This window comes from Tyto alba, unplaced genomic scaffold (assembly GCF_018691265.1).
Source record: "Tyto alba isolate M040663 unplaced genomic scaffold, T.alba_DEE_v4.0 Super-Scaffold_21, whole genome shotgun sequence".
NCBI classification, from domain to species: Eukaryota; Metazoa; Chordata; class Aves; order Strigiformes; family Tytonidae; genus Tyto; species Tyto alba.
Window position 1 is genome coordinate 18,454,252 of NW_024881295.1, and position 19,741 is coordinate 18,473,992.

The 19,741-nt window shown below is 39.0% G+C and overlaps 1 protein-coding gene across 1 annotated transcript in view; it reads right to left on the reverse strand.

Moving 5' to 3' along the window:
- The window catches only part of AMN1 (antagonist of mitotic exit network 1 homolog), a 25,014-nt gene extending 5,456 nt beyond the window's left edge, over positions 1-19,558 (reverse strand). The window contains exons 1-5 of the mRNA XM_032986107.2: positions 19,402-19,558; positions 12,017-12,149; positions 8,237-8,381; positions 5,974-6,191; positions 2,341-2,397 (exon numbers count right to left, since the gene is read on the reverse strand). Of these exons, the coding sequence (XP_032841998.2) occupies positions 2,341-2,397; positions 5,974-6,191; positions 8,237-8,381; positions 12,017-12,149; positions 19,402-19,463 (615 nt within the window). The 5' untranslated portion in view covers positions 19,464-19,558. The remainder of the gene's footprint in view (positions 1-2,340; positions 2,398-5,973; positions 6,192-8,236; positions 8,382-12,016; positions 12,150-19,401) is intronic.
- Between the last annotated feature and the right edge of the window lie 183 nt (positions 19,559-19,741).

Below are 19,741 nucleotides of genomic sequence, written 5' to 3' on the forward strand. Positions count from 1 at the left end.
TTTCTTGAACTCTTATAGATGAAGCAGATCTTATGTAAGCTATCTACCTTGTTCTTCCTGATCTAGTACAGCTGCCACAGGTGTCCATATGCAGCACACACAAAAGAAAGCCTGTGCACTTTCAGAGAAACAGTAACTACAGCAGTGTGACCTGGAAACACCAAAAGCCGCATTTTGTAAGCTGGAAATTTATTAAAAATAAATGGAACTGCATTGCTATGGTTTGAAGGAAATGGGCTTACATACGAGAATATAGCTCTCTATGAACTGTAAGCAGTAGTAACACAGAAGGGGAAAGATAATACTGACAGAGTAATTATATCAACATTGCTGGAAAATAGTTCAAGACCCGCTAGAAACCCTCTAGGAACTTTACAGAACCCCACTCTACTCAATAGCAAACCCAAAACTTACTACAATAAACTTATGAAATCTTGTCACAGTATTCGTGATTTAAAACATATGTACTGAAGACTTCTGAGAGTAACCTAGTCTGAATGACCCAATCCAGATCACAGTGAAACACACTGCTTCACATTTGTGGGCTGGATATGAGAGGTGTATTATGAAGACCATCTGCATGGTCTCAAGGTTGTTTATCAAATCTGTAATCATTGCTTTGCTACAGCTAAAGGTATAACCAGCCAAAATACAAAGATATTTTCAAGTCACTTCTAGTATACAAAAAGATCTCTCATTGCTATGGTCCGAAAAAAATAATAATTTGTCTTGTACCACAAGACTTATCATGACTAAAAAGACTGTCCAAAATTGATGAAATAAAAAGGCCTAACTCATACGCCTTGAACTGAAGTTGACTTCTGAGTGAACCTCCCGACCAGCATCATATCAGCATGAAATATGCCCATGGGAACAAGCCCTGAAAACTATAAATAACAGGTATCCAATCATTAGCAAAATATCTCTGGTCATTAGTGAAATATGTAGCTTGGATGAAATATCTCATTAGCAAGATAGGTATCCTAGATAAAATGATATGAGAATATATTGACCTTTCCTAGTTTAGAAACATGCTATCAAGGCCGAATACACAAGCCAGGAATTAGGGAGGAAAGCAGGAACTCCTCGGACATGCCTGGATCCTGGCCAGATCTGGACGCGCCTGAGTGAGGTGAGCCAAGCCACCAGATGTCTCCTGTGCATTTTGTCATATAGATTTAATCTGTATAAAAGCCGGACCCTCTCACAGCGAAGACAGAGACCTCACCTACGAGCGGACGCCCTGCGTGGGACTTCCCAATTGCCGGGAAAGGCTCTGCGACCCTTCGCTGTGACGGGGCTCCCCAGCTGATGCACGGGTCTGGATGAGGGTAAAGTAGGAGGGCAATTGGTGATGGATCTTTCTTAATCACTATAGTTAACTTTATGTAGTAATGATCAGGTACACTACCTTGTTTATCCTTTCTGCTGCTATAAACTAAAGTAAAGTAAGCCTATGTCCTTAACTTGGTGTCTGTGTCCTTTGTGTTGATCCCATCAATTGGCAGAATAGACAGAATCAGCTGGAAAAACACAAAACCAAATCTAACTGCTCACCCTTCTGTTTTTTCTAGGTTATTAATACTGTCAGCTGACCCAGACTTGGTATTTTGCTTAGGGTTTTGTTTGGTTTTTTTTTTTTTTTTTTTTTTTTTAATTAAAAACTAGAAACTACCAAAAGTATGACTTGTTTCCCATCTCAGTTTCTAGATGAACGGCTTGGATTCAGAACCAGCCTTTACGAAAACAAAAATACACAAAGAGATAGAAAAGGTATGATATAGACAAGTAGATGATCGTTTATGGTAAGAGGTATGAGATGCCTCTTCTCCATCATTTTATCACTGTCTCAGTGCCTACAGAGTCTTTATGCAAAGACAACCTAATATTTACAGTTGCTTTCATGAGTTAGATATTTACCTATTTAGAGATGCTAACTGGTTTCTTAAATCCATGAAATTACTCACATTAAAAATTCTGCCTCAGTGATCAATGGAATCAAGAAATAACTCCAAAGAAATCAAGGGAAAAAGTTAAGCATTCATTTGCATTTATTATACATCTCTCCAAAGCAACATGAGTTAAAATAAGCATACTACATTCAACAGAGTAAAACTCATTTTGAAAAGACTGAGGTTCTCAAAAAGCTGGTCAGGGATACTGCTGCAGAGAGACAGAAAATATTAAATTCATAACCAAAATCAGAGCAAGTGTGTACACAAACAAAGACAAAGGTCAGTCAATAAAAACCATCCCTCAGAAGTAATACTGATAATAATAATTTAAAATTGCCGGTATTTGCTTTTGTTCATTTCTTTCTTATTAGGTTAAGTAAGTTACCTTTAAATTCTTTGAACATGTTCCACTCACTAGTGCTACAACGCCATCATCTGTTACCTAGAGAAAAAAACATACTGTTTTCAACACAACGGATTAATGCTCTTTTCAAACACAGCTATTTGGAGGAGAAAAAAAATATATTAATTTATTCACTCCCTGTAGTCACTGAATAAATTTAATATTACAGTATTTTCTTCCCCAGCTAAGCTTGTAGAGAAAATTATCCATGTATGTTTTTATCAGTCTAATAAACACTGTTGCATTTTACTACTGTGTGATCCAGCCTGGCTTTCTACCCAAGTGTTTCCAACCGTGTGTAACTGCTATTTCTGCAGCTCCCTTGCCTCATTTAATGGTGGGTATCCTACTACGGTCAAGGTTTAAAGCACTTCTGCTCTACCTAGACCAATTTTTCCTCTGTTTTCAGGACTGCTGGAGATATTCCTGAAGGAAGTTTCTTGGATTGTGAAGAAAAAAAAAAGTAATCATAGCAGTCTTTTATCTGCTCTCTTACTTTCACTTATTTTGAAGCAAACCAGTTACATAAGACAAAAATCCCTCAAACAAGCAGTCTTACATCAGTCATCATACACTCACACTGAAATATTTATCGAAGTGATTTGCTACAGACAGCCACAAAGCAATGATTACCTGGAAGAGAGAGGAGAGAAACAAAAGACACTCCTTACCTTAGAAAGGCAAGAAAGGCCAATTTATTTGTTTGTTTCCAGGAATCAAATTCATTAAACTTCCTCCTCGCTTCATAAGCTGAACTGGATATTAGACCCATCACACTTTTTTCAACAGAGCTTGTATTAAATGGCAGGAATATTAGTCATCAAATATACACAGTAAGGCTTAGCCAGATTTGACAGCTAGAATCCAGAGACCACAAGCTCCATTTCTGTTTAAAGATTTGATTCTTCCCATTGCACATATTGTCTTACTGCCTTCTGGCCCCCCCACTGCAAGTCTAGTGTACAGAACTGTAATAGAAAGGGTCAGATCAGTGTGAATGAAGAATGGACAGGAACGTCCCAGCATGGAGACACATAAAGGCCTGTAAGAATGGCAGGTATTGTCAGTACCTAGCTTAGCAGGTCACCAAGATGACAGCACATTTAGCTCTGCAAGACAACCAGACCAGGTGACAAAGGGCAGTAAATGAATAAATTCTAATAACTCACATAGGTGGGACAGAATGGAGAGAGTAATCACTGTCAGTTCCTAAACGGTATAAACCAGCACATCCAAAACCAGTGTATGATCACCAACCTTAGACCAACCCGAGTAAAGTGATGAAGATTTGATAGCCTGTGTCCCTTACCCTCCATGGCATAAATACACACCTGGACCAGACTGCCTTCCTGGTGTATGATTATGACAGCATGAGAGCATGAAATCAGTTCTATCTTAAAACAGAGTCCCCCCACTTCTCTGTATAAGTTCACAGTAACCACCGCTATAGTATTATAGTATTATATTATAGCGTTGCAGTATTGTTTCCTACTCTATTGAATATCTGTGTGCATTGCCTGTGATGCCACATCTGCCCATCCTCATCAAGGGACACACTCTTATATTGGGGATAAACCACCTGCAGTTAGTACCCAGCCACAAATACATCAGCTGCTTGGTACAGACCAGTTGTCACCAAACTCTGTGAGCATCTCTAGCAAAGGCTTACATAGCCCAGTACCAGCAATTAAGTACATCAAGCACCTCAGGTTTGTCCTACATGAGAAGTGTCTGGACAGATACAACAGCTAACCTGCAACACTCCTGCTTCTGCCAACACATTTTTCAGAGAACTAAACTGTCCCGCACTCTACACAGAAAATTATTGCAGTCTGCACAGCCCTTTCAGGCAAGATTCTTCCCATGATTATTTGCCGTACACCAAGTCAATGAACATTAAAGAGGAAAAGTACTGTTTAATTAGTGCAAGGATTTGGACTCTTTAGCCCGTGTTTCTACCTGTTAACACTGCTGGGGTTTAGAGCACACTGGAAGTTGAGCAGTAAGTACAGGGCTTATGTATAAAACCTACCTCCTCAGAATGGCAACATACACATATTGATAACTAAACAGAAACAGGTTTCTTTATGTGGTCCTGTTCTTCAGGCCAAGCTTCCACTTGCACTGTGTGCATAAAGGGGACACAGAGGTATAGCTCCTTCTTAGTTCAATCCTTCCCTGCCCTCACCTGCCCCATTTCTTGTTACTTTGCACCACTTCTACACCTTCTATTTATTGTACTTCATCCCCTGAGTCACTGGATGAGCCTATTTTTAAAATGGCTACACCACCTTGAGGCGTTTGGCCACATCCGATTCCTTGTTCCTGCAAACGCGCTGTGCCCTTTGCCTATTCATTTATTTCCAATGTTCTCACTGTTTACTCTTCTACACAGCTTTATCAGTTCCACCTGATATTTTTACTATGCATTCTGAAGCTCAAACACAGTAATATGGTTAGGCCCTACAATCTCTACAGCCATGAGCCATCCATAGTTTCTCTGCTTCGTCTTAAACTTACTTAGTTTATATCTAGTATATGTTTCCATTTATTTTTAGTCAACTGAAATTCAGAATTCCAGTGTATTATCACCATATGATTATCAGAAATGAATAAAGAAATGTGGAAATGTTTAGTTACTCAAGAAGCTTTCATCTCATTTAAAACATATACAGGGAAACTTAGCTATTTCCTACAAAGGAAGAGAGAGGCAAGGGAATAAAAAGTAATGAAATAAGTTTGAAGAAATAGTTAAGTGATGATAATAAAAATTACCAAGGAAAAGATTAAAATTACTTCTGATGCCCTACTTCTGGAAAAACTGAAATAAGAACAGCATCTAAAATAAGAACTTGCTATGTGTTTTCCAGATTTGACAGTTCATTACGAATGCTCTGTGCTTGACTTACATTCAACAATCACTCACCATCACAGTCAACTGAAAGCTACAGTTACTGCAAAAAAATCCCTTCCCTCACTGCATTATCTTACTGTAATTATTAAGTATGTTACAGTAGTGCTGTTGCAGCTGACTTCCCCCTTCTCAGGCTAAACACTAACTGTTGTTAAATCCTCTTACCTGCACTTTCTGACATTTTAAAGATCATTCCTTCCATGTTGACTCCATAACATAACTCTGACAAGCCATTCAGAAAGTACAGTCACTCTTGAACTAGAACTAATTATGTAGCGTTTACCTCTACTAGGGGCTTATATTGTTTGACATCATATATTATTATTGTTCAGCCCAGTTTGTTCTAACTGAAAGCAGACAATAATCTGTCCAGGATTCTACTTTCTTTAAATGAAAAATTTTTTATTACTTTACAACTTGAAGAAAATTATTGCACTAAAGATACTGAAAAAAAATCTCCAATATTAGGTAGATTCTAATAAAAGGTTACCTTTGGTTCACGATACATGCTGTAATACCAAAACGTGTATTTTTCTGGTTACTAAAATGCAAAATATATCTTCCCTTTTCCTTGGGAGGAGCAAATTGGAAGTGAACTGTGGTCCTAAATCTTGTCAAAAGTAAAGCTAAAAAAATCGCCTTTCAATTTACAATCTTAAAAAATAAACAAAAATCAATTAGCCAATTGCCACCACGGTTACCTGAGTAGATGAAAAGTCCACACTGTGAAGAAATTTGCAGTTTTCTCCTAGTGCCTGTAGAGATGCATCCATGATGCCTGAACAGCTGCCCAAGTTCACAATTTGTAGGAACTGGCAGTTGAGCGCAAGAGCGAGAACTCCACTGTCAGTTATATCACAGCACCTTTTAAAAGATGCTTCACGCAAGTAAGGACAGGATAAGGCCAGTGCTATGACACCTGTCAAAGAAACAGAGCAATTTAAAGAATTATTCATTTTTTAACATAAGTACCATGCTGAACCCAATATGCTGTCCCCTAGTCATTGACTGTTCAACTTGCATCTCATGCCATGGCAGCAAGACTGTACAAGGAAATACTTCTGTGGTTGGTTTCTTTTAATTTAAGGATGAGAAAAAGAAAATGACAGTGAACAATGTTAGAGTTTATAAAAATTTCTAAATGCTGAATTCTCCTCCATACTGCAGAGGGATACCTGAGGGATAGTATATACATGAATTATCACCTCAGCGAGTTCATTAAAAAATATCAATGGTTTGAAAGCAGACTGACAATAGTGCTGGTTCCCACTGACAGTGCAGTGAGTATCAGGCCAAAAGCAAGGTAAGAGGTCATGTCTGAGGTCAATTCAAGAAATCAAAACAGTAGTTCCAAAGCAGGAGAGGAACCAGGTACATCTATGACACAGCTCAGCTCACAACTGAAGGTCCATGGGCAGCTGGTAGAGGTGAGGCCGGTCACAGCCATTAAGGTCTGGGGGTGCCCTCAGAGCCCTCACAGTTACTAATAACCAAAATATTTGCACAGAAGTGTCAGGAGGTAGTCAAGAAAATAAAGGTACATGAACTACTGATGCCATTCATGAAAGAAGTTTATTTCAAGGATGATGGAAATATGATCATCAGAGTGGTACAGAAAATTACATCACTTCTGGATAGATAGAAATAAAAAGCTGAATGTCTTACTATGTAAGACCTTCAAAGAAACATGGATAAATAGTACTTGTTTGGGTCAGAATCACTGACCAAATGTTTACTAGGAATGACAAGGCTCCGGTAGTTCTGGATATTGTAGCCAGCAGGTTCCTTAAAAACACCTCTCAAAAAAACCAAAAAACATCCCGCCACCCAAATAAACCAATCAAAAAACCCCCACCTGTTAATGAAGTAGTAAAAGGTAACACTGCTTTAAAATGGAGTGGTTTGGCGTCTTTTTTTTCTGTATGTAATTGAGATGAGTGATAAAGAACTGTTCCAACTTAAATCAAAGGCTCCGTAACTGATTAGCAGTTTAAAAAGGACTCAGTTTGTAAGTAGGAAAGTTAGCAAAGTTGGATGGACTAGGAACTTGCCAATAAAGGACTAGACTTCTCAGTTTTAATTGCAAAGCAATCAGGAATCTCTATCCAAATAGATGAAGTATACATAAAGAGTTATAGGCTTAGATGGTACCTTAAGAACTGTACTAGAAATCAGTGGACAGATGAAGGCAGGGAGGGAAGACCATTGCAAACTGTAACTTAGGGGTCAAAAAGTATAACCATGAGGTGACCTTGAAAATAAATAAAATCAATTACTTAAGTAAAAAGGTAAGTATCACTATGCAGTGGTAAGAAAATACAAACCAAGACTGATCTAAAGTATGGTATACATTAGTTCAACACTGAATTAATATTTTGCCACAATTTTCAATAAGGATGAATTAATGATGGAGCAAAGGAGTAAATGTAATCAAAAGACAAAACAAAACTTGTGTGAAATAAAACTCAGCAAGCTTAATTCTTTTAAGCTAATAGCTCCTGATAGAATTTGAAACTGAAGGTTAAAATTAACACATGAAATCCTAAAGCAAGTCTTTTAGGTCAGAGAAGATGCTATAAGCTTATTTAATAACAAATACATTTAATTTTAAAAGGGGAAAAAAGTAATTTAGGAAATCACAAGCCTTCAACTCCAATGGTACTGTTAAGGCTCTGGAAAAAGTTTTGAGGAAGGAATAATTCAGATGAAGTGGAAAATACGATTAAATGTAGCATAGTTTTACCAGAAACCTACCATGAGAGTAACCTCATAGCTCTCTTTCAGAAGACAATCAGTGCTCTAGGCCTGTAACTTACACCACTGAAATGACTTTTAATTACTATTGGTGTGGAATTGAGGATTTTTATAAACAATTTTAACCCTAGATATTTTTTGCAATTTACTCCACTCTAACAAGAATAAAACAGAAATAAGATCCCAGTTATCTGTGCACAGATAACATACCTTCGGAAGTGATTCCCAGTCTGGTTTCTTTGCAAGAATTTAAGTTGATTTTTTTCAGTTGCTTGCAGTTATAAAGCTGTAACAGTGCATTATCTGAAATATTGCAGTCTCGGAGGTCTAGAGACTCTACACCAGGGTGCAATACCTGTAAAGAAAACCTATCATTTCAGTCAAACTCTCCTATGTCACAAAACATGCATGTTTTTTTCTAAAATACTTGTAATGTTAGACATCACCATAGAACTTTTAAAAAATATTCATTAGAGAATGGCGTTACCAGTCCTAGGAACTAAAAAGAAAGTATGGTACATTTGCTGCAACAGTTCATCTCCTACAGCATGAATGTTCAGTTTCTGTGATGACATCTAGAGTAGGTGCACATTAACACCATTATTTAAACAGTGAAAGTCCTATTTTGACTGTACAGTTGTTAACACTAGTGCTTCTGCCAGCACAGATACATTTACCAAGGATAAAACTCTCAAACTTAGTAGCACAACTTTGATGGCAGAAATCCGAAGTGTAAAAACATACCATCATCAAAACTCAAATCTGCTGAACAGATAAGGGTAATATTTGAAAGATATTCTGCCCTGGAGTATTTTTCTCACCTACACACACACACTCTTTCTTCTCATAAACCAGCAATCTCATTATCATACCATGAGGAGGTACCAAATCCTCATTAAACAGGCTCTTTCACTCCTACAAGACCATAGGTTGGAGTTTTTATGAAATCTTCCCCAAGAGTACATTTATGAAATTTAGACCCTAAGCAACGGAAGGAAGGCTTCAGATTTTAGTAACAGTAGCCATATATCTTACCTCTAATTTAATTTTCAAGGATTCTCACTACTTTTTAATAAACACTGTTTATAGCCCTCTCTTGTGCAAACAAGCTATACCTTTGCTGAGCTGTCCTTCAGAATAATAGGCAAGAGTTAGATCAGGTTTTCACATTACCTTGTATTACTCCCTTCAGCTTGTGATTCACTTACTTAACTCACCAGGATAAAAGCGTAAATTTCCATACACAAGCAAAGATAACAGCATATCTGACGGGCTTGTTAAAAGTCTATCCTTTTCTCAGGCTCACCATTCTAACAGGTACTTTAAAGCTATTACAAGGAATACCATTTTTCTGTTTTGCAAATATATAAAATGCTAAAATCTTTACCAACAGAGTCAAACAAACTTTGGGAAAAAAGTAAAACCTTCTAGTAGATTATAATTGCAACCTTTCTGCAAAATGAATGACAGACCTCAGGACAACTTGGACAGCTTTGACAGCTTTTTCTTCCCAAATGCTAAAAACCTCAAATATGTCTCTCTATGACATAATGCCACCAACATATCTCACAGTACATTTGTGAGTAGCTTTCACAAGGTAACATTCAGCTCTTATTTCATGCATATTTCTGAATTCGTACCTAAGGAACTAAAACAGCCAAACCCACATATGACATGCTTAAAGCCAAAGTGACCATCAACATTTATTCAAGATGCTTTCCCTGACTGCTGGCTCTCTTTCACAATTCCAAATTGACTAGGACACAACAAAAGCGAGCAAACTGATGGTTTTGAAGCCAACTGAGAAATCTTACAAGACAACGAACCATGAGATGCAAGGAAGTCTAAATGAGAAACAACAATATATCAGAATAGTGCCTATTTAAAGTAGCTAGAGTACTAAGCTTCCCTAGCCCATGACTCTTCACATGCTCAGGTAATACTCAGAGGTTTGCTTTCTGTTGTTATTCACAGATTCGTATCCATTGAATACATATTCTAAAATCTAATCTCTCTGAAAGAAGATGGAATTTTAGATAGAGCGAGGATTGTTTGGATGCAGAGGACAGGAGATTAAAGTACAGATTCATATCCTGTGGACACATGATGAACGGCTTTATAGATCTTTATGGCACAGTGAGTTGGAATAAGAAGTTTAGCATGCATGTCATAGAAGGCTGCTCCAAGCAAAAAGTAGAGTAAGGAAAAAATAAAAAAAAAGCACAGCAACACAAATATGGGCAAGAACAGGAAAGTAAGAGATGAAATAGAGGTTTATACATAAGTGCAGGTTAACATAATTTCAACCAGAAAAAAAATTAACTTTAAGCAAAATGCTTAAACACCACCAAAGAAAGGACATGCATAAAAACAAATGAGATAGCATAGCCTATGAAGTTCCAAAAGAATAGATCTAGCCACAATACTATGGAGACTATGAAAGAAAAGGGCAGGATGGAAGCAATAACAAAGAAAAAAAAATTCCTTATCCATATGGAAGACTAATAGAGACACTGTAAATGTGTCACATGTAGAGTACTTTGGCCATACATGATGTGAGCAAGAAATAATAAGAGGAGCTAAAAAACAAAAGCTATTTTTGCTAGGCTGATCAACAACAATATCTGAAAGCTGAAAGAACAGGAAAACTGAAGAGTGAAATGGTATGGAGAAACTATGAATTCAGAATCCAAGAGGTGTCTAGCATTTTAAAATACAAGTGAGATAAACCTGGAAACTATCAGCAAAGAAAGCTAAGGTATAACATGCCCAAGAAAAGTGATGGCAGCAGGACAGAATTGCAGGAAGTGTCAGGAACAGAGAAAAGAAAAACACATGAGAAAAAGAACCAGAACAGAATATCCTAGTGTCAGACAGAAACAGGCTTCAAGAGAAGGCACTGATCAACTGCTGAATGAAGACAACAGATGAGATTTTACAAAGAGACAGAGTTAAAGATTGTAACTTAAACTCTCTAGTTTATTTCCAGACTAAAGATATCCTAAAAGGTTTTGTGCATTTATATACACACAATCACGTGATTTTAATTGTATACGTCTCATAGGATGCTTAGACAGGATTACTTACTGAAAAGATAGCCTAAACCAAATTTTGTCAACTCAAATTTTCCAAAGTAAGATAAATAAGACTCTGATTTTTACTCAAAGACTTACTTTGTACAATCAAAAAGTGGTGCATACTAAAGATAGAATTTTTTGTTCATGTTTTCCCCAGTACTTCTGATTCTGCCTCTAGTCTTGGCTTCACTATTCTGATTCTGAGAAAATGACACTATTTGTCTCTTCCAAGCTACAGGTCAAAGCAGAACGAACAGGGAGTCATTAATTTTCTGTTGCACCAAGGCCAGCCTTTAGCTCTCCGCAATTCTCACGCCTCCCTTTGAGACAAAACAAGATAACAGTAGATAGATATCAAAACAGGTGTGTCTCTGAATTTACAGCTAAAGTAATTAACTGGTTTTGTTTTTAAACACTGACACACATCAGCGAGCAAAAGGGATGAGACAATTTGAACTATCAGTTTCTAGCCCTACTATCATCATACTTCAAAGAATCAAGATTTAAATAAATTATATGGAGATCATGTGCATGTCAACAGAAAATAAAAGAAACCTAACAAGTTCCTTAAATCTTTTCATTACTAAATCATGCACTAGCTTCTTGAAACATACTACATTCAGGAACAGAGACTGGTTTGCAATAGGATCTAGTTTCCCTGCACTGAAAAGGGGTAATATATGTCAGCTGATTACACAGAGGTCAATTATCACTGAAGGGAGAATTTTTTTAGTGTACGTGTTACTACAAGCATAATCTTATTACTGCTAATACAGCACTATTAACAATATGAAGTTTAAGAAAAAAACCTGTAGACATAGACAGAGTAAGCAGGCCTGGATCTATCTGTTGTCTCATGTTCATCCTTGTGTATTAAGCATCACAGACAGAATAGTTTTGAATGAGTTCTTACCTCACTGATATTTGAATCAGTTATTTGCCCTTGCCTACTCATTAATTTAATCAGTTTATCCTTTATGTTGGGTGGCAATGATTTAATATCTGCAGCATGTCTGGAAAGATTCTTTGTCAAACACTGAAGGCATCTGAAATAAAGGAAAGTTACAGTACAGTCAAAAATAGGCATTACATATTAGAACTAGAACAATCAAGCTGTAAAATGTCATCTTCTGCATCCAGCTTTGCTGCCTTCAAACCTGATCAGTTCCAGCTGTTCCATGCTACTGAGGCCTGGAATCACAACTTTACAACCAGTAAGGTTATAAAGTAGGTATGTTTATTCAGCGCTGGGCACATGGGGGATAACTCCACCACAGGTGGGTGCCACTTGGAGCAGAAAACAGCCCCTTTTTATTGCTTAAAAATGTTACATATTCACTAATTCTAATACATATGCATCGCTACTCTGTGGACAGGGAGGGAATATTACAATTAGTTCTGAGAAATCATTAACATACCCCCCCACCCCAAATTCCTCCCATCGTGCTTGTGCAGTGCTCCCTGGTGGTCGTGGGCAGGGGTCTTCAGATGAAGGCTCCTAGTCTTCTTCGTTGTGTTTGCTAGTTGACCCTTACTTCTGCACAAACTCAGTCCTGTAGTCATGTACACCCTGTCCTTCAAGTCTGGGCTAATTTGCAGCTTCTTTGTCCTAATGGCTCAGTGGTTTTAGTTCCTCTCTTATCTCAAGGACAAGAGATACCAGAGATGGCCTGTCCTGTCTTCCTTCCATTCAATCATAAGGGAGTTACTGTCCTTTGATATGGACCATCAATGGCCCGTCTTGTTCTTTCTCATTCCATTGCAAAGGAGTTACCATCCTTTGATGGAGGCCATCTGGTGAGCATCCCCTGAAGGGGGGGGGGGCTATCCGGTTAGTGGTTCCTCAGATCACTACCACCAATTCAGTTGTTGCCCTTTGGGGTCAATCAGCTGAGCTTTCTGTGCAAGTGTTCCCCAATCAACTGCAGGCAAAAATTGTAGCCTCATTCACTGTGATCACCAACCCAGCTCACAAAATGAGTTTGCTGGTGGTATATTCACAAGCTCTAAGAAAAGCCTTTTCACCAGCTAAGCCTTCACTCAGTAGACAGTAAAATCTTTACTTTGGACAGCTAGTTCCAGAGAAGGGACATCTCCCTTTCACCTCGGTTAAAAGCACAGAGATATTTTCAGATATAGCACTTTGTTCACTCTCTAGTTTGTAGTGTTCCTTTAATATGAATCGTGCTGTGTAACCCTGTGCTCAACTCTTTTAACACTATGCTTAAAACTAGAATTGACCACAGACTGTCACTTCAGACAGACATTTTTCTTCGTGGGGTCCAGGAAATCTCAGATCAACAAATTTGTGGTCATTCAAAGTAGATTAGGCAAGTAAAAAAACAAGTGGACACACAGAAAATATATAGGGGAAAGTGAAGCCACTCAGATTTTAACATGGTATTCAAAAAGCCTCATCAGCAATGGTTCCAGAAATTAAGCTGCCCTGGGATGAGAGAGAAGGTTCTCACAAAGCTGGCTGAAATCCTGTCACAATCAGAAACATTGACTGGTTTGACTCGGTATAGTAATTCCTTTTTTAAACAGCAGTATTTTAGGCCTCCGTCCCCCCACATTTATTCATCAGAATTATTTATCAGCCTGAAGGAAACAGCCTGATTATCACACACACCAGACTAGAGATTTTGAACTAACAATAATGCCAACACATACTGCATTTTCTAGGCATCATAAACACCCTGCTCTCTGGGCACCTTTTGTATTAGGGTCAAGATTGTTTCCCTTCTCCAAGCAATCTGTTCCCTTGGCCAGATACTGAAATTTGACTTACACAAAGCTTCCACCATGAGATACTACTGCATGAGAAATTGCAAACAAATCTTGAAGACACACAGGTCTTAAGCATTCATCAGAAAAGGAAGGACTAAGCAAAAATAAATATTAATAGGCCTACTAGAACCAGAGAATGCTGGGTGATGCTTTAAGACAGGACTCAAAATCCTAGAATTTTATCTGTGTGAATGCAAGGAAAAGGGACCATTTCAGTCAGAATACCTTAAGAGACTCCAGAGGGAACAGAGCTTTTTGGAAGAAAACATTAAGAACTTTACTTAAGCAAAATAAAACAGAGAGATCAATATTATCCAGATCTATGTGGAATAGTACCCAAGTGGAACACATGAAATAATGCTTTTCAAGGTCAAATATACATGAGTGTTCACTTATGCAATATGAAGTACTAAAGAAGGCCACTGATAATGTAATCCTATTTTTTTAAGATTCCTAAGGCACTTTAATGTATCACAGGATACATAAAATGTTAATGGCCCAGCCTCTGCAACTTTAAATCACAATCATAGGTTTACTGAAACACCAAAGGCAACTCCAGGAAGAGTTTATGAATAGCTTCTAAGCATCCTGAGCAAGTTGACCTTCAGAGCAATCACCAGTTGTTAGTTAATATGCTAAAAAACAACTGCTGGTCCTTAAGGAAGGTATTTAAACCATCTGAAGGGAGATTTTGTTATTGAAAAACAAAGTCCCTAGGTAAAGAGGAACACAAACTAGAGTGAAACTAACCAACATCCAGAGGTAAGTGAAAAGATAACATTTTGTTGTCGAGGAAATGCCAAGACTTTAAAAACCATTACACTACAGCAAAACTAAAATGGAGAGTTAAAACAGGGGAGGAAGGCTAACTCCTCACTGTCCCTCCTCTTGCTTAGAAACCTAACAGAAGTCCACGTAAACAACTGAGTACTTTGAATTGGAGGCTATATTATCTATTGATCATGGCTACCCAAATTAGATTCCCTGGGCCAACTTTTCTTTTTAAATCCTATCCAAATTGTTGAAAGAAAACATTACCATCCTGCAAAACATTTTGCTTTTGTAGAATCAACATTTTTGCATTAACTCACCCTACTATTAAACTCAGAGCAGCTACTGTAACTGCATAGTAACTCTCTCTACTGTATCTGGCATCTACACTTTCATGTGATCTGGATACACACAGCAATAACTAAGATTGGTAAGTAAAGACTATAATGCATTCACCTGGCAGATAGATTTTGTCCCAGTCTAACTTAATGAAAGAAGCCATAAATCCTGCTTTTCATGGACAGGGAAAACGAAATAGTGCTTTACTCTTGTAATGACCTGATAAAAGACTCAACTGTTTTCCCCTGCTCCACATTATCACACCTCTTACACCAGCTGTTTGTAGTTCCGAGTTGTCTACAAACTGTCAAATGCCACCATAACTCACTTGTTCCAAACGTATCAAGAGGTGCAGACCAGAAAAGGCCTATGATCTTTAACCTTAAGCTTTACGACAGGACTAAGGCCTTGTAACAGGACAAATGTGTATATTTCCAATACATGAAACAGAAATAAGGTCTTTATGACTAACTAGTCTACAAATAGTCTAACACATCAAGGTGCAGCTTATACTAAGTTATGTTACATGAAATAGAATAGCAGAACAGATGTTACAGGTGGGACACATCAGGTGAAATGAACCAGAACAGATACTAGAATAGGTTTCATGGCAAATAACAAAATAGATATACCTTCCTGCATTTAGGGTTGGATAATTTATATTCACAGTAAGACTGTAAAAGGAAGCTCTGTTTTGAAACTGATGCTCTACTTCTGCTTTCAGTTTTCATTCATGCAGGTGTACCGATGCCTTTGTAAGACCTTACTTTTCCAAGACACAGGTTAGGTAATACATTGGTCTGCAGTAGGCTACCGCTGTGCTAATGCTACCTGTTACACAGGAGCACTCTATCAACGACACGTGGAACAATCAAACCTGAGCAATACCTAACTACATACTCTTGTGACGACTTACATGTGCAGCACACCTCTTTATCATGTAGAGACAATCTTAAAACACCTTTACATCTGATGTTTCATTTGTGTTGTTCTAAGAGTCTCATTTTTGATGGCAGAAACTCTCTTGGTTCTGAGCTCATGTCTGGGCATGAACAAGACAGCTTAAAACAGCTGCCAGGGCTCTGAGAAATTTGTAGCAGCAGCCTCCTAGGAGTATGACAGCTAAAGCTGCCATCTGCCTTCCCCACCTCCCCAGCGAGCATTGCTGCTGCCAGGCAGCCACTCTGTTTGTCAGGCCCTGCAACTCCTATACTGTCAGTTTTCAATCAAGCATAATTATGTAAAACAGCTACAAATTTGGCATGCCTCAATACGCTGGCCTTAAAACTGCATCAGCTAGGAGTGCATGTGTGAGTTGGTCATTTCTCATCTTGGGACCAATAACTGCAGGAAACAGAAGCTAATATAAGCTATAACTCGAGGAAAAAAAAAAAAAAAGTAGAACGTTTCTAAATATTTCCAATATGATGTTCTTGTGCATGCGACCTTCGGAGTACAAACTTCTCTTTTGGGGCAGGGGGCCAAGGCTGACAAGCAGCAGATACCATCAACCAGCAGAAACAACTTAATAAATGCACTTTCTGTTAGGTTTGGAGATCTTAAAAATAATAACCTCATTAAAAGGACTACTCCACACACTAACAGATTTGTTTCAGTTTAGTTTCTGCTGTTAAATTCTGCTAGTTAAACAATAAGCCTAAGGGTTAGCATAAGAAAGAAGCTTGAATTGCATAAATAGATAGCCATCACCCAAACAATACACTAAAATTACACACACTTGTTAAAAAGTTGTGTAATTATTAGTTTCAAGTATTAGTCTTACCGGTATAATAATTATATTGTTGTATTAACATAGAAAAATCGCTGCAACAGTACTAATAAAGTAGTATAAAAATATTAGTAACCAATCAAAAGTAGAAATTCTTTATACGTAAAGAGAAATTACTAGGTCTAACATCTGAGGTCAATCATGAGAACATAATCGTACAGTGTAATATTCATCTTGTATAATTTTAACAGATGAATCACGCACAACAAAAAAAGTATGGGCACTGTTTTCACTTTGCAAAAAGAGAAAAGTTATTAGCAAGACAGAACCTTTGTAATTAATTTCTATTAGCAGGCCAGCTATCATTACACACCACTCTAACCAAATGGAAAGTCCAAGCAGAGGTTGAGAAGGCTAGTTCCACACCCTCTTGTCTCCTCAACCACTTTTTACTGCACCTTCCTCATGCTCGCCCTGAAATTCACAGTTGCAGCATGAGCTGTTCAGCATCTGATCTGAATGAAAATTCCCCTGACCAAACTGTGAAGTAACAGAAATAATACTGCCAGAACAAGTGGCAGGGGAGGGCAGCAGCCTAGAGTTAAGTCAAATTAGATTTTGCACACAGTCACAACTCTGGAGTCCCTGTAGGCAATTTTTTTGCAACAGAACCTTGTCTGGCACCAGAACACCATCAAATCACAGCAAATTAAAGCCATACCAATTCAAAACTCTAGAAAGGTCAAAATACTAAGGCTCTATAATCGAAATTGTACCACAGATCTAAGAAAGGAAAGAAGCAAGATTTCCAGTGTGGGAGCACATTAAAAAACCCACTAATTTTAGCACAGTGTAATAAGAGCACCTGCAGCAGATCACTACAGAAGACAGCAATTTCAAGCAGAATGTGGGCAGAGTTCAACCACAGGCCTCGCTTGCAGAGACCCGTATGTCAGCATGAATGACCACGACATAACCTGAGCATACACCATGATCGCCTTTAACTTGTTCCTCTGGAGATGTGTAAGAATGCAATGCCTTCACCAACCCTCAGTGACTGCTGGATGAATTTGGCTGACTGATTGTAACAGAAGCCTGTGCATGGCTCCAACTCAGTGCAAGTAGATTACACTACCCACATTCTTTGTCTTGTTTTGAGATTAAACAGCGTATCTATACGCAACATTCCTTTCCTTGACTGTAGGAATGAATAGTTTTATTTCTAAAAAGAAAAAATCTTATCAAAGCTCTAAAGACTACAAGCATGAACCTCACCACAGACAGACTCCATGCAGCACGCTGATCAATGTGAAGGGGCTTGTCTCATGCTGCAATAGCTAGGGTCCTCAGCATCAGAAGTGACATATGACTGCTATCACGTTTCCTACGACTACTATTCTTTATGCAGCAAACCAGTTAACTAGCCTTGAGAGCCCATGCCTTTCCTACTGAGATCCCAAATGAACCAGCACCTCTTTGCTGCAAAACAACACCCTACCTTTGGCTAGGGTAAGACACAACAAACTTTCTGAGCCTTTGTGGGGGCATGTGTGCACCCACCCTGTGACTGTTCCCTCTTCTCTGATGGATGCCTATTGAGTCATGTGAATGGGCAAGCAGTCCTTTCCCATACAAGGGCACACACTTCAGTTACTTTATAAACACCTATTTATCATACGACACGTACATTTTGGCCACTGGGTAAATGAACTTTTCTGGAAATTCATCCTGAAGGAGGCAGATTGTCAGCATATACTGTAGTACATAAAGCTACTTGTATCTAAAAGCTCAGTAGCAACATAGTATTACTTTTTTCTCTGGAAAATACTAAGTGGCTAATGCAGCCATGCTTGAACAGGGACCTGCAAATCTAGACCAACCACTTAGTTCAAATTTGCAGAAAATACTCCAAAACCAATAGAGATACATAGAAATTAATGTGAGTTATGCCAAATCTTCTAGTTAGATTTAACTGCCTATTGTCACAGAATTTTAACTTTAGCTTGAGAAAATATTAACATTAATCACATTCTTTTCAAAAAGCTAGTTGACATTCTCAGAGTACATTACAGATCTGAAGCTTAAACAATTAATCATTTCAATTATAAATGTTTTCAATGTTATTATACTTCACAGGAAGCAATAAAACACTTATTGGCTACACCAGGGCAACTATAATCTTATCTTCAGTGTTTTAAAAGAAGAATTACAGTCAAAGACTAACCGTATTCTTTGCTTGCTATTTTTCTTTTATCAAATAAAATATTTTATCCCTGTTATCTCTAGCTCCCTCCTAAAGACAAAGGACTTTGACATAACGAAAAACTCAGAGCAAAACACCATTCAGTGGATTCACTGGGGCCTGCTGAAGCCAGGGATCCTCAACCATCCCTCCATATCCAGATCTGTCAGGGATCATCCCGTTATCTACCTGTTAAACCCTGCCACCAGTACCAAACGCTGCCACCTACTCTCCCACCCCCGCCAAAAGCCTGCCAAACCCTTCCCCGGGCTCCCCACGGGAGGGCCCCGAGGGCCGCCTCGGCAGCGCCGCGTTCACTCAAGGCCTCGCCAGGAGCGCAGCGGCCCGGCCCGCCCGGCCGGCCCTGAGCCCCCCGGAGGGAAAGGGGCCGGCGGGTGCAGGGGGAGGGTGTCGGGGCGGCACTCACAGGTCCAGGAGGAGCTGGACTTCCTCGCCGGCGCCGTCCCAACCGCCGCTGAGGCGGCTCATGGCGGCGGCGAGGAGCGGGGAAAGCGGCGCCGCCGCGGCCCGACGGCTCCGGGGGACGGTGCCGAAATGGCGGCGGCTCCCGCCGTTTGGCGGGCATGACGGGAGATGTAGTCCTGCTCCCGGGCCGCCATGGGATCGCCCCGGGGGCTGTGGCGAGAAGGGGCGGGAGCGCCTCACGAAGCAGCCTGAATTACTGTGAAAAACGCCAAATCTCGCACAAAGGGGCTGTCTCTCCCCACTTCCACCGCTTAGTATTTAGGACAGAGTATCTTCCCAAG